The 15,049-nt window shown below is 38.5% G+C and overlaps 1 protein-coding gene across 1 annotated transcript in view; it reads right to left on the bottom strand.

Annotated features, from left to right (window-relative positions):
• LOC140228858 (calcium-activated potassium channel subunit alpha-1-like) overlaps nucleotides 1–15,049 on the bottom strand; it is a 214,813-nt gene that overhangs the window by 10,087 nt on the left and 189,677 nt on the right. Inside the window, exons 13-16 of the mRNA XM_072309128.1 lie at nucleotides 3,873–3,985; nucleotides 3,113–3,181; nucleotides 2,533–2,619; nucleotides 1,689–1,765 (exon numbers count right to left, since the gene is read on the bottom strand). Coding sequence (XP_072165229.1) covers nucleotides 1,689–1,765; nucleotides 2,533–2,619; nucleotides 3,113–3,181; nucleotides 3,873–3,985 — 346 coding nt within the window. The remainder of the gene's footprint in view (nucleotides 1–1,688; nucleotides 1,766–2,532; nucleotides 2,620–3,112; nucleotides 3,182–3,872; nucleotides 3,986–15,049) is intronic.

The following is a 15,049-nucleotide window of genomic DNA, read 5'->3' as shown; positions in this document are numbered from 1 at the left end:
TGTTGTTGTTTTATAAAGAAAGTCAGCTTTTTAGTTCAGATGCTATTGAGTGTAAGACTGACTTGACAAAGACAACAGATCAGTTCCCTTCAAATAGTCTACAAACATCTTTGGGGTGATAAGAAACAAAAGCAGTTTTTTTGTAAAATCTTTCTGGCAATGCTCATAAATGTACACATAGATGTCCATTTCTCCGTTTTCTTTTCTTTTTTGAAATGGAATTTGTCATATCACATGACTTGATTATGATTCAGGCAATATTCGATAGTATGATTTTGTATGTTCCATTTTCAGGTTAAACTTTTGACGAGTGCTAAAATCAGTCTTCAGAATGAAAATATATTTGGAGACATTTTATAATTTTGTAATTTGGAGAGGAAGAAGGAAAAACTAAAACCATTGATCTTTGAAAAAATGGGGTTTTTTCACTTTCTTTGCAATGATCACCATATATCAATCTTAACTTGCTGTGGGGTAGGTGACTCTTATTAGGGTGACATAATGACCGTTCACAAAGATTTGCTTACTCTTCCCAACGAACAGAAGAAATTGCGATAATAATATCATTGCTCTCCACAAAGTAGTAGCCATAGAATGGCACTTTATGAATTGGGATGCACACATTCTTTTTCTTTAACTCAAACAGTGATCGTTGCCACTGATGAATTTCATGAGGAAAAAAGACTCAACTACACATTATAAATTGCCCCACATGGGATCTGCCATGATGACAACATTAGAGTGACTGACATCAAGACACTTTGACATCAGAAGCCTTACACTCACTACTGTTGGAACAAATTTTGGAGTGATTCATCAAAAGTTTATTGCAGCAAAAGATGAGCATCCCGTATTGAAACTTAGAGCAGTAGCATGAAGGTAGCACACAATTTAAGGTCACATGGTCTGTTTGAAATGTCCTTCAACGTTCGATAAATCTATCACTTCAAAAGACACTTAAATTATGTCTACTTCATGGGGGGGGGGGGAGGAAAGGAACATGCATAGTAACATGATTGATTCTCTCTGGTATTTGAAGAAATAATGCTTTACAAAGATTCTCTCATTATTACTCGGACAACATAATGGCATACAAATCTTATCTCGCAGACACTTTGATCTCTTGCATTCAAGAGCTCCTGTCATTAATATTGACAAGAATCGATGCTCCCTTTTTTTTTCTCTCTCTCTCTCTGTTCTTTAAAGTTGCCCTTTGCTCTACATTATCTCAAACATCACGTTTGAGATGAATTCTTGAATACAATATTATAAGAAGAATTCATTTAACACTGAATGTCAGTCAACATCATCAACACAGTCATACCACCACCGCCACCAATATAAACAATGACGAACATCGTGACAACCCAGCTCATAATCATCATCAGCGATAACAGCGTTGATATTGACCAGTCTGGCCAATAAAAGTATAAAAGAGCTTGTTACTGCTGTGAGATGTGTGGCATAGGTTATCATGGAAAGGAAACTGCACTATATGCAATGAATCAAGGGGGAGGGGGGAGACAGTTGATTGGCACGTCACCTGTTAACAATTCCCTTGCCCGTTACAGGCTGACAACATCATGGTCAACTAATAAAATGCATGCAGTCTAGGGTCCCTGTATGAGGAACTGGAGGAATTTATTTTGTGGGGGTAGATATGGGGTAGGGTGATACAGTGTACATACCATTGTCACAGGTGCATTGCTTTATTTTGTCTACATCGATGACGTCTTCGTGGCAGGATTTACAGTAGAAGTACGCCCTGGTAAGAAAGTAAAACCATGTTAAACTGACTGAGATGCCAATGAATTACTTGTTTTCAAGGGAAATGAGATCTTAAATATTGGATATGTTGAGTGAGTGACTGCAGCAATATTAGTAGAACACATCGGCGCAGCTTGGGGAAAATTGGATGATTCGTTGAAAAGTTGAGTTGTACGAATCTGAAGACATGAAATGTGAAATTTGTGTGGCTCTGTGAAACATTGTTTTTAACCAAACCATCTTTAAAAGTCTACCACGTAGTACGGATCTCTATCTTTCTTTGTGATGATTCAAATAAATGATAAAATCTACATACAACTTTGTGTTTCCAAGTTTTTCTACCACACTCAAAATGCTCTTTCAGTGTAACATCTCCACCATGTTCAAAATAGTTACAAATGGAGCAGTACACAAACTGGAATCCAACAAAACATTTTGAAAAGGCTACATGAAATGATCATTTACTGTAAAAGTGGACATTTTTTAGTGTTGAAATTTTCGCACATTTCGCGCAACCAGAAGCTAGCGAGAAAATGAAAGCACGCGAATACTTTTGCGTGTCATATGTTCCAGCAGCCGATGTCTTGATTCCATGGAATTAAAAACATGCGAAACTCTTCTTACCTGGCCAGGCACGAAAAATCAGTCGTGCTAAAATATCCACTTTTACAATATCAAAGATCATTTAAAGAGCCGAGGGACTTCAATGCAGTGAGCATGTGAGAAGAAAGACGAGAAGAAAAAGTGATGTAATATTCCACTGACCTCTTGACCTCTTGGGCTGAAGGGGCAACGAAGAACCCCAAAGTTCCCTCTTGGATCCGGACGTGGGGACCTGGGTTGATGGCAATCCTGGAAAAAACACACAAACCCCAAAAACAAAGTGGAGTGAACTTTCAATCAAGATAAAAGTAATTCTACGAAAAATGACATGAGCATTTAATTTTCAGGAATGATACTACACTGACAAATATTGCATCATCTCTGGCCACTGTGTCACAAAGTGACTTGATGCGATGATAGTATTGAAATAATAATAACTATCATTATACTCACATCAAATACTATCCTTCTAGGTGGCATGTCTTTCTCAAAGATACAAGTGCATTGCACCTCTACAACAATTACAACAAGCAACGGTGTGTCTGTGATCTACATACAAGTTTCTGAAAACTCAAAAGACTCTATGGGACCACGGACACATGGGGTCATTGGTTAAGAAAAAGCAGGGGTTTAAAGTTGCTGATCGAATTCACCCATGCTGACATAAACCCTGCACGATTGATCAAAGTGAAAGATATTATCATATCAAACTACATTGTAAGACGTGGTCAATTATACTTACACACTCTCCACTGTATCTATGTTTGCTTCCACTGCAATGATCAGCAGCTTCAGCTTCTGGAAACAGATCCTGTGAGAATCAGAACAAAAAGATGATGACTATTAAATCACTGAAGTATCAAGATCAGGGGAAAGTGTAGGATTAACCCATTATCTTCTCTTTTTCTTTTTTCTTTTTTTTTTTTTTGGCCGGGGGGGGGGGGGGGGGGGGGGGGAAAGGGGGTTGGCGATATGGAAGGTATTGAAAGTGCAAATATCTTATATTGTGTTCAATGAACTGTCCTTCCCAGCTGAATGAAAGTCAAAATGACACGTTCACCACTTGGTATCATGTATTTCTTTTTTTGATGGAAATAAAACAAACTATTGAATTGCACTGAATTGAAAAATTACAGGAGGTTATTAATACCCCTCCATGCAAATGGGGCGACCTTGTGCAAGAGTTTGCAAGAACATTGTCTGCAATCACAATAAGGCAAAGCACTTGGGTTGGTTAAATTGAAAGTCGAGTCTTTTATATCCACTATGCCACAGCATTCCCCCCTCATACATACGAGGACAGACCCCCCAACATCTCTGACTGAAAAATAAGGACGATTTGGCTCAAAAGTAGGGGAGAAAGAGCAGTACCCATCGGAGCATGTAGTAAAATTATCAAGAAATTTAGGAAACTCCTATTGAAACAAGGGCTGGGAACGGTCAAACTTCAGATTCTCTCCTCCAAATTCAGAATGGTTGGGCGGTATTCACTGGGTACTCACTGCGCCACTTCCGGAAAACCAAGTCCGGAGAAGGACTTGGACAGGTACTCCGTGTACATCTCGTTGCCGCATCCCTCCAGATAGTTGCTCTGCCACGAGCCCCTCTGCACCTGCTGGGTAGGCATACCACGAGACGAGGCCGTGTTAGTCGAAAAATCTGCGCGCTGGGGCGGCCGTCCGGAACAGCGCGTGCTCATTTATCAACATTCACATGCAGCACCGGTTTCATACACTGACCATGCGCTTTGTGCATGTGCAATGCCAAATCTGCTATCCCTCATTCATTAGTACAGTATTTGGGTGGCGTTTCGGTTAGTTAGAACCATGACTAATATCTGAAGATGCCAACATAATCTGACTGTACTCTGCATATACAATCAAATGATGATACTGTATGTGATAGTAATAGTAACATGAAAAATAATCCTTCTTGAGATAATGATCATCAGTAAAAAAAAAAAAAAAAAAAAAAAAATTTTAAGAGTCCTTTGCTTATAATCGTTATGATTCTTTTCATTCATCTTTTTTTTTTTTACATTTATCACTTTTGCAAACATTGTTTATATTATCATAATTACCATCCTTTTTATCAAAGTAATTCTCATCATAATAAGAATAATCTTTTCTCTTCATACAATTATGACTATTTCCCCTTGCCAAGAATAACAATGTACTGCTTCTCAAGACGAACAAAATGCAAGCTGTTTCTGGGTTTATAAACAAATAATAAATCTGACATAATTCAATCTTGAACAATACAAAATATTTGTGGAACACACGCATCACTAACAATGACACTGGGCCCTTTTCCATTCTTTAGGTTAAACAAAAGTTGTGATAACTGTTCTCTTAAACTCGACCTTCATTCTATCTCTTCGTCCTCTTGATCTTTTAAGTATGGCATGTCACTCAACATCCCTAATAAATTGTGCTCATCACGCCACGTTTCTCCATTACCACAGGGTTTCTTGATTAATATGCAATATCAAGAAACTTTCGTGATTTAACCTAATGCTGTAAATCCATCTAACTTTCTTGATTGTCCCTATATATAACCAAAAAAAAAAAAAAAATGGCAGGGAAAATAGAACACAACAAGAACTGATTGTTATCACTTTGTCACTGTCAAAAAAACAAACAAAAACAAAACAACTAAAACGCATTCACAAACTGTTACATCAAACATCCAATCCAGACTCGAGTGAACATAACAGCAGTCATATCGACAAAATTCAAAGAAAATTCTGCATGAAACAATGACATTTAAAAAAGAAAAAAAGAAAAAAAAAAAGATGATCAACATACGTCAAGTGTCAAATGAATGGTGTCAAATACTGGTAAAATACGAAAGACATAAACATACGTAGCAATGCAGTGTAGTGATGCCCTATTATTCAAGAGGCGATAATATGCTCTCATTTCATAGATGTCTCTCTCCCGAGTATCAAGAATTGTTAGTTTTCGGTGTTGTATGCAAGCCCTAATGGGATGTCGTGAAATAGTTAGCAACTACACATGAACTCGTGGCACTACACATTACAAGCCTTGAGCAGGAGGTGGTCGAGATCGACATTGCAGCCACATGTGGCAGGTGTGAGCGGAAGCCATCTAGTGGTACCCTTCTGTGGCAGCCACGATGTGTGTGTTGCTGCATTGCAGTCTGGATCAACGGCCAGGCAGCCCTGATGTTGACACGCTGCAGCCTACGTGGCAGCAAAGTTCGGGTATGGATTAACATCACTGGTGGGGGGTGCTACAATGACCGTAGAAAGTAGTTGAGGTTTAATGTATCCCGGCAACCAAAAATATGTAATCATATACAAGTTGCGATTAAAATCCGACACCAGTGGCTGCCACAGAAGGTATCTGGTAGCGGTTGCCCGACAGCAGTGTTCCTTCAAGACGGTCCCTTTGGGAATCCAGAAGCACATGTAGCCAGCAGGGCTGGGGTGGTAAGCCCCCGAGTGGTAGCCACTCTTGGCAGTAGCAAAATGATTGAGACTCAAGCAATGAGGGGTTGTGGCATATTTGCGCCCAGCAGTTACTAAGTTGCTAGTAACACTGTGCTAAACTTGTGAGTGGGATGCTTGGGGCAGGGGGTCGTGGAAGCCGACGGTTGTGTGGTGAGAAAAAAATGAAAACAACGGCATGGCTTTTCACGTGGACAAACATTTGAACTTGTGGGTAACATTTGAACTTGAGGCAACACTTTGATACAACTTGAGGCAACACTTTGTGACAACTTGAGGCAACACAGGCTACACGGGAACGATACTGGTTTGTTCAAGCACTCACTCAACACGCACAAATCAGTGGTATTTTTTAGCATCTACACTAGAATGCTACGGGTGGCTACCAAACAGCTGAGCATGGCAGGTACTATGTGTAGGCTAGTGATCCTTGCTATAGAGGTGGTATATGAAAGCCCTTTGATATAGTCTCATATTATTTGCAATGGAAGGTGGTGGGGAGGGGAGGTGGGGATCGGAGGTACACCAGGAAACCAAGGCTAATATGTTGCATGATGAGTTTTGCATATGGAATGGAACTTGGGGTGTCTTAAACTTGGGACACGAAATGGGGAGACACACACACACCAATAAAATATTGGGAAGTGAGTAAAAGATGACCATTTTGCATCCTATATACAAGTATTTATATTTATACATTGCATATACTCTCTGTTATGGAATGGAATAAATGAGCTGAATTCAATATACACCTGTATAAGTGTGACCCAATACCATGTTACCTTCAGTGCGGTATTGAAGTTACAAAAATCAAAGCCATCAAAGCTGAATAGACTAAAAGGTAGTGTGGTTTAGGAATGTGAAATTCAATGTTTGTCAGAGTCGAAAGTTCGACATCTTGACTAACTCCTGTCTGAGAACTTACACGACTACAAGCGCTTTGGACTATGAAACTACCGAATATTGTGAAACATGTCTGTTGTGGGCTTTTCAATTGGCTTCGTGTTTTCTATTATATAACTAACCAGCACTGCTAACATTGAAGCTGATTTTGCCCAAAACTTTTTTTTTTTTTTTTTTCGTCTGCAAACTGTCTATCTCTTTCCCCTCCTGTGGTGGTAGATCTGTGGAAATTAAGTGAGATGACTGATGCATCGTTACAAAGCTTTACAGTCCAGAGAAAGTACAAATCCAAAAATCGTGGCACCGTTTGGGAGCTTTATAAGGAATTTCGTGATGTTTGGTCACAAAGAGAAATCCTTCCATACATTCTCAAGCGATACGGGTCCCCTTTTCTCACCAGCCTTCCAGAACTTACAACTATTATGCCTTTTCAAGCTTTATAATGCCTTCATTCCTCTGCGACTATCATGACAAATGTTATTTCTTTTAAAACTATCATCCTTGTAGAGCTTGAACATCACTGCCAAAGATATATTTTTCATTGAAGTATTTAATACAAGCATGCAACCATCATTTTTCAAATCATAGAAATGCCCTGCATATTCACCATGTGCCATTTTGCCACCCAGAAATGTCGATGCCATGATTTCTTTCTGACTATTCATTCTCAGCACATACGGCTTTTATAGACAGCAAAATAATTATCTTTATACCACATGATGGACTGTACAAAGTGTATGTGTTGGGCACATGACCTTGGTGTCTGTTGGGATATTCCATTCTCGCTAGAGGGGATGGCCATGGAGTGCATTGACCTAGCGACAATCTATCAATGTCTATTAATGTTTACTTAACAGTCCAAACAACAAAAAACACAAAATGGCTGTGTGCATTATGGGGAGATTATAGCATTTTTGTCTATACTGAAGACAGACTGATTTGAAAACTGCTAAATTTTTCTCGGTCGCTTGTCACTTCTAACCAACACTAAAAGCGTCTGGTGTGTTTGGTGCTGTACAGGTCTATAAGCTAACACACACCCCCCCCCCCCAAAAAAAAAAAATAAATAAATAAATAAATAAAAAAATAAAAATGTGTTTGTAAGCAAAGTGTAGTGTATCTTTGCAAAATCTGCAAAGGTTAGTCCTAAATTGTAGAATTACTGTAGAACGTTACATGGTGGTTTGGACCAAAAATTCTCTGAAATGCTGCAATTTAAAACAATTTTAGTTCAGCTTGAGTGAGCTTTTATGTTCAAGGTTTTATTGTACTAATAAACGTTCTTATTGTCAAAATTAAGAAATCCCCAATCAGGTTTGCACGTGTAACTTTTGAGACGTCATTGGTGACATGAAGAACAATTGAACAGAATTGAATAGTGAAATGTGCTCTTACATACAAAGTAATTTAGCAAAATTCTGATAGACCAATGAGAAATTCAAACACTGCAAAGCATGAGAGAAAATGGTGCAAGATTTTGTAAAACACACAAAGAAAAAAAAATCACTCTTTTTCAGGAAGCTGTGATATGTGGATACAGCTTTAGATCAAACAGAAGAGCTCACAAGTGCAGACTTTTGTTTTACGAAAACAAGCAAAAATATGTGGTCAAATTTCAGAAATTTCGTATCTTTCTCAAAAATTAGCTGCTGTAAAGCAGTGCTACAAGATCAAACCTGAACAGAAATTGCAAATAGGGGCTCCTAGATAAAAAGAGAATTGGAAAAGTTCAAAACCACAAATGCAAATGAGCTTGGATATATAATATTACAGTTTTGTTATTGGTATGACTGAATTAAGTCAGGTTCATCATGAGTTTTGTTTTGTTTTTTTTTTGTTGGTAGGAGGGGAACATAAGGGGCATAGCAGTGTAATGTTCTTGGGATGTGTCGACTGGGACGCCTCATGCCAAATTGTGCTCAACACGCATTCCAATCAAAAACAAACACTTGTACCGGCGGGCCACGCAAACACAGCATGCTGGGTCCGACCTGTAACACCATGCTCACTGCACTGACACACAACGGGTACTCGTCCACAGTAGACCACGACCGACAACGAGTAAAACATGTGACCGACGGACAAACGATATTCGGTGGCTGACTGGCGGGTGAATTTGGCATACGGTGCGGTGTCATGACAGGGAGAAGTGACATTAACAGAGTTTGATACTTTCATCAATTTTGTCATTTTTTAATTTCTTTTTTTTTGGGGGGGGGGGGGAGGGGGAAGGTATTGATGTCCAACCTCCACTTCCAATGATGGCAACCACATTGATTGATAATGAATAAAGGCATCAGAAATATACAATTTGTCTACTGCCAGTGTAACGTTTTGCTCTCTGAAATTCACTGGGCAGCCATGTCTATTGCTTACTTGCGCTGAGTGCATACGACTTTAAGAACGATGCTGCATAGACCAAGAAAAAAAAAAAAATGTGCTGATGGGAAAGAATGATAAACATGGAACCACTCTGAGCAAAAAAAAAAAAAAAAAAAGAAAAAAAAAGAGAAGAATGAAAGAAGTAAAAAAAAGAAAGGACCAGAACCAAGACAAGTGCCAAACCATCAAGGAATGATATTTACCAGGCTCGGTTTGGATTGTGATTGAAGAAATGGAGTGGCGTAGACCTGAATAAACCTCTTCCTCTTTGTGAGGTGACCAAACAATGATAAAAAGTGATGTCAGAATGAGATGACTTGCATTGCGATGCTGGGATGGACATGAAATGCTGCTTATCAATTTGTGATTCTTTCGTCTTATCCTATGTCCACCTTCTAGACACACACACACACACACACACACACAACCTGTCGTACGACAATTTTCTTTTTTCTTTTGGGCTTTTGTTTTTTCGAGGGATCTGCAACACACAACGGTTGGCACAGAGTATGCTGCCTTTGGAGACGCAAGATGTTCAAAAAAAAAATAGGGGGCAGGTTGTAAGGGCTGAGCCGACTTTAAGGGTAATGAGGATGGATAAACATGTTACCAAGAGCAGATCAACATCCAGAGAAAACACGCTTCAGCATGTTCTTCCTTTTTTAAAAATGTGTGAGGAATTACGGAGAATCAGAATGAAGAAACTCTTTACAATTTATGTGGACTGCGGTACCGAGCGATCCACCATGTAACACATGATTATCGCAGGGTTATTGTTAAAGGCAGTGTTAGCTCTTTGCAATCTTGGAATGACAAATCGCATGCTAAACACACCATATTACAGCAACGCCAAGTCCATGCTCACATAGCGGCATCCAACTACTGTGGCAGCATGGTTAAACTTGAAGAGACTGGCAGACAGCTTGGGCAGTAAAAGATCAAAAGATCGTCATACTTCTAGTAACTACTAAATCAGTAGGTGGGTCAAAGTTTAAAGATTTGACACTCTCTAGATTATTGCTTCATAGTTCTATGAGGCAGAATTTGAGAGCTTTGAGCGAGAGGGCTTCTAAACTGCACTCCCCTTATATACCTACATGAATAGTAGTGCATTCCCACTGGAAAATTATAGCAAACTTTAAAGAGGCTTTTGATATCAAGATGCTACCCTCCTGCCATGCTACGTACGCCTTTCTTGCTTTCTAATGCACTGTTCTTCGAAAGAGCAACTTCAATAAATCTACTCATCCTCTAGATTATTATCATTATTGTTATTTCTAACTGCTCTATTCAATTTAAGTTTGCCTAATTTTGAAATGAGCCTGTCGTCTGACTGAAAAAGGGGGAAAAGAGCACATTTTCAAATGGATGTTGCTTTGCTTAGGGGGGGAAAAAAAGCGTATCGGATCGTATCTGTAGCAGCAGTACCTAGAAAACAAATGGATCTGAATAGGTTAGTAGCTACATGTTCACTTGCAAAGATGAAAAGTGGTGTTTCAGCTATGGACTCTACACATTCACAAATAAATTACTCTACATAAAGAAGAACACACGAGAACGAGACATATAATTTGCATGACTACAGATTTCTCTATACCAGATAAGACATTGAGAACAATTTTTTTTTCAAATAAAATAAAATAAAAAACAACTGAATAATTCAAACAGGAACTGAGAACATACAAATACTGGAGGAAAAAAAAAAGAAAAAAAAAAAAGAAATGCAAATGAAATGCCTAAGAAGAAAGCGGGGTGAGTTGAAGGTACAGTACAAGGTGGGGCAAGGTGAGGTGTGGGTGAGAGAAACTACGAAAGGACGTGAGAAGTGCGGATTCACCAATCCTGCATTTTGATTGGTCCAATACAGCAGTGATGACTCGATCTACACTACAAGGTGGTGAATACTTTTTTAGTTGTTGTTTCTATTTTTTACCCCCACAATAATACACTGAGACTTTCGGGTACAGGATAATATTCATTATTTTCAGCAAATCTTGCTTTGGAGAGCTACGGCCTATGTTTTGGTGATGCGTCCAACTCTTTAAACTTTTATCAAAAGCAAAATCTCAGTTGCCACATGTACACACTACCTTTTTTTATCAGCTATGACTTACTATGGCATTGCATTCTGGTTTTAAACAACCTCCTCTGAAATTATGATTATACAAAAATAGCATTTTCTTTGTCTTTGACTACTCACATTTAAGGAGCTTTGCGAATGTTATAAGACTGAAGATATATCAGTATGAATTATTCGCTCCTAAGTCAATGTAATTGAAAAAGAAATAAATGTCCTACCATAACGATATCTTGATCTTTCTTCTAAATATCTTTTTTTTTTTTAAATTCTTGAAGTACACAAATGTATAGATGTGTACAATATGACACATTTCCAAAGTGCCAAAATTTGCGCTCCCTTCATCATGCTTTTTAGTAACCTTTTTGTTTTTAATAGCTGCTTGCATATGATATGGTATACTTTAAAGGGATTGTTTGGAAAGAAAACCGTCTTTATCATTCTAAAAAGGCTATCAAATGTCTTTGAGACATGCAAGTTAGTTTCGTTGGGATGCTTGACAAATCAGAGATGCAACTTCTCGAGATATGAGTTCAATAGACGCGACTGAAGTTTGAGCGATGCACAGGAGACATAGGAAGGACAGCAGGCCAGAGGGAGGATGACCGGATGGGAATTTTCTCTTCTTTTTGTCCATTTTTTCGGGTGATGGTTTCAGCTACTATACTCAAGTTTTCTGACAGGAGGGGAAAAGGAATTTGAGCTTTTACCGTCAGCAGCAGCTTTGTCACACATTTCTTGTGAGGGGGGATGGATTAATAAATGAAATAAAACTCATGCTTTTACCAAAAAAAAAAAATAAAGAAGTATAACAACACAAGACTTTTTTTTTTCTTGAAATTAGTATTCAAATACGAAAAAGGAAATTGTTTGCAACTGCACGTAACGGGGAATTTTCGGTATGCAAACGCGTTTTTGGATACGGGTATCGTTTGAAAATAAAAGCTGGGCAGAGCTGAACTGAAATGAATATGCAGATGCTGTTGTTCCTTTTGGTCTAGTTACAGATTTAGTTCCACCGACAGCTGATACACACATAATGGATAAATATGAATGCGTTGAGCATGGTTCGATTAGGGGGTGTATACTTGGTTATGGTTCAAACCAGCAGCAAAATTTGAAATGGAAATCACGGAATGGGAGGACGATATGATATACAAATGGCATATATCTTTATTTTTTTTTCCATATATATGCGGCATAAATACTGAATGAACTCAATGGTTTGGATGCAACGTTAGTGGCGAGGTCTGTCAAAGTATGATCCCAAATAGTGCGTGTTAACTCTGCTTTGAATACTTGTAAGCACGGCTGCTCTGACACTTATTGGTTAAAACTTTGTGTGAACAAAATCTAAAAAAAAAAAGAACACTATTAATATCAACTTGTTTGAAATGCATGCAATGGGAGCTAAACTGTGGTAGAAGAAGAAGAAGAAGGAAAAAAAAAAAAAAAAGCTCGAACAAATCTTGGGAGTGGTATGAAACACCCACATGTCAACAAACTGTCCCAATCTCACCCGATTTGAGAGTGGACTAAACCACACACCTGTGATTCATCAGCAGGTACACCCAATAGGCTGGAGTCATCTTCAGTCTGATAGAGGAGTGGACAGGTCAACGGGGTGGGAGGGACAGTGAGAAGTCAAATTACCATGGGGCAGGAAGGGAGGGGAAAGGGTGGAGGAGGTTCAGATCAAGAACAGAAAGAGAGTTTAGAGGAAAGAGTGACAGAAGAAAGAGAAATAGAGGTGGGTGGGGGGGGGTAGGAGGAAGACAGTCCAGAATGTTGACCAAAAATAAGCAAAAACAGCAAAAATTAAAAAAATAAAGGGAAAAGAAAATGGAAAGAAATTCAGAAATATAGATAAATTACAAATGATAGTAATTGAAAGGAACATACATTCAACATATTTTAAAGAGAGAAGAAAAAAAAGAAAAACCAAGGAGGTCACAATTATACAGAGTAAGAAATGATCAGTATCTTTAATACAACATTGCATGATGATAAAATCCAAACTTTATAAATACAAGTACAAGATTGTACAGTGTATTCCGTATGATACGATACAACAAATCTTTCTATTCAAACATCGGACAGATGGTATCACCTGTGTTTCACATAGATCTGTAATAAAAGAAGGATGCACAAGTCTTTCATCGTAACTTCTCACACACAGAACTCTACTTATTGTCCACTGGTACTGTAAGTTTGTTCCACAGTACATGGACCATACCTTATGCAGGTTACATGAGAAATCAAGCTTTGATGCACCTACGTTTTTTTTTTTGTTTTTTGTACCACATTTAAAGTCTATGGTGCTGTGTCATTTAAAAGAGAACTTGAACATAAAAAGCATTCACTTCAGAATTTCAACAACTTTCATTTACAGTCCTCCATTTGATGCTACAGTACCTGCTATACACAAGGCAGTGGACAATTCCACACAAAGGAAATGGTTTGTTCAGACTTGTCAGATCTACCCCTTTAACCCGATATTTCTCTCTGGAATATTTCACAATGCACATCAATAATTGACTTCAAGAGAACCAAAGCATTACAAGCCATTTTAAAATAAACACATTACTTATTCAACACCTCTTTTCATGTACAAAATGCAATATGTACTATAACTCTTAATGAGAAGATGGTCTCTTCTGATGAATGTATGTGACATGTATATCATCATTATAATCGTGATCAGATGGTAGAACCGCTATACGTATGAAATGTTGATCGACACGAAGATCGCAAATCGTGTACTACATGTGTGTGTGTGTGTGTGTGTGAAGCATTTGATAAGTATTGTCTCTTTCCATTGGTACATAAAGACCTTCTGAAGATGTGTGAAAACCCATGCTTATGCGAGTGCTGGCATGGCATACTGTGAAGATTTATACCATTCAAGAGTGTCAAAAATGAAACTCCCAGGTACAGATGGCCCAAAAGAGAGACCTTAAAATTCAGGGTGGGCATGTTTGGCTCACTTTCAGCTAAGTAATCACAATCATCTACAATAAACGGAAAATTACCCATGCTAAATTTATAGCCCATCATCTTGTTGGGAATTCTTGAATATGGCTGGAATCTCAACCACAGTTTCAATAACTCACAAAATAATATTGCTTGGAATTGTCATACAAAACTGCACGCCTGGCTTTCAGTCGATGATTTGATTAGACCACTTTCGCGAGAGGAGTTTTGGGAATAAAACATTTTCTAAATCTGAGGTTTGAAATATGGTTCCAATGTAGAACTGTTTCCACAAATATAGGTCATTGTGTTTTTCAAGATTTTCATGCACTTGAGTGAGCCCTGTGGGCAACTATCAAAGCTGCAATTCGTACACCACCCTTTTAGTGTGATTTCAGTAGCGTAGACATTTTGGTACAAAACACTGCTGAGTCACACGCCAAATGCATAAATATTCACAGTACTCCAGCATTTCCATGTATTTAGCTCGTCTCACATGATCTGATACGTGAAAAACAACAATAAAAAAATGCATGTTTTTTTGACGGCTACACTGTATACATAGGCATGAAGGCGACACACACACACAAAAAAACAACAACAAAAAGAACAAATTTGAGATTCTGGTTGTGGTCGCCATGGCTACCACTGGGATGATGTGACTGCGAGATAAAATGTGGGGGAGCAAAAAGTGAAACGGAGCTTGTTAGATCATGACCCAGTGCAAATTTACGGATGATGACGATGCTGTGGGTGAGATAAAAAATGGGAGTTATTACATTACACTGGTACGGCAAGCTACGCACATTACGCGTGAAAGAGTCAAATAGTCGGGCACAGGTCGACTGCCTGTAGTCCCTGCTGTCAATGCA

The sequence above is a fragment of the Diadema setosum genome, chromosome 5 (genome assembly GCF_964275005.1).
Source record: "Diadema setosum chromosome 5, eeDiaSeto1, whole genome shotgun sequence".
In the NCBI taxonomy this organism is placed as follows: domain Eukaryota; kingdom Metazoa; phylum Echinodermata; class Echinoidea; order Diadematoida; family Diadematidae; genus Diadema; species Diadema setosum.
This window is presented reverse-complemented; position numbering and strand designations above follow the sequence as displayed.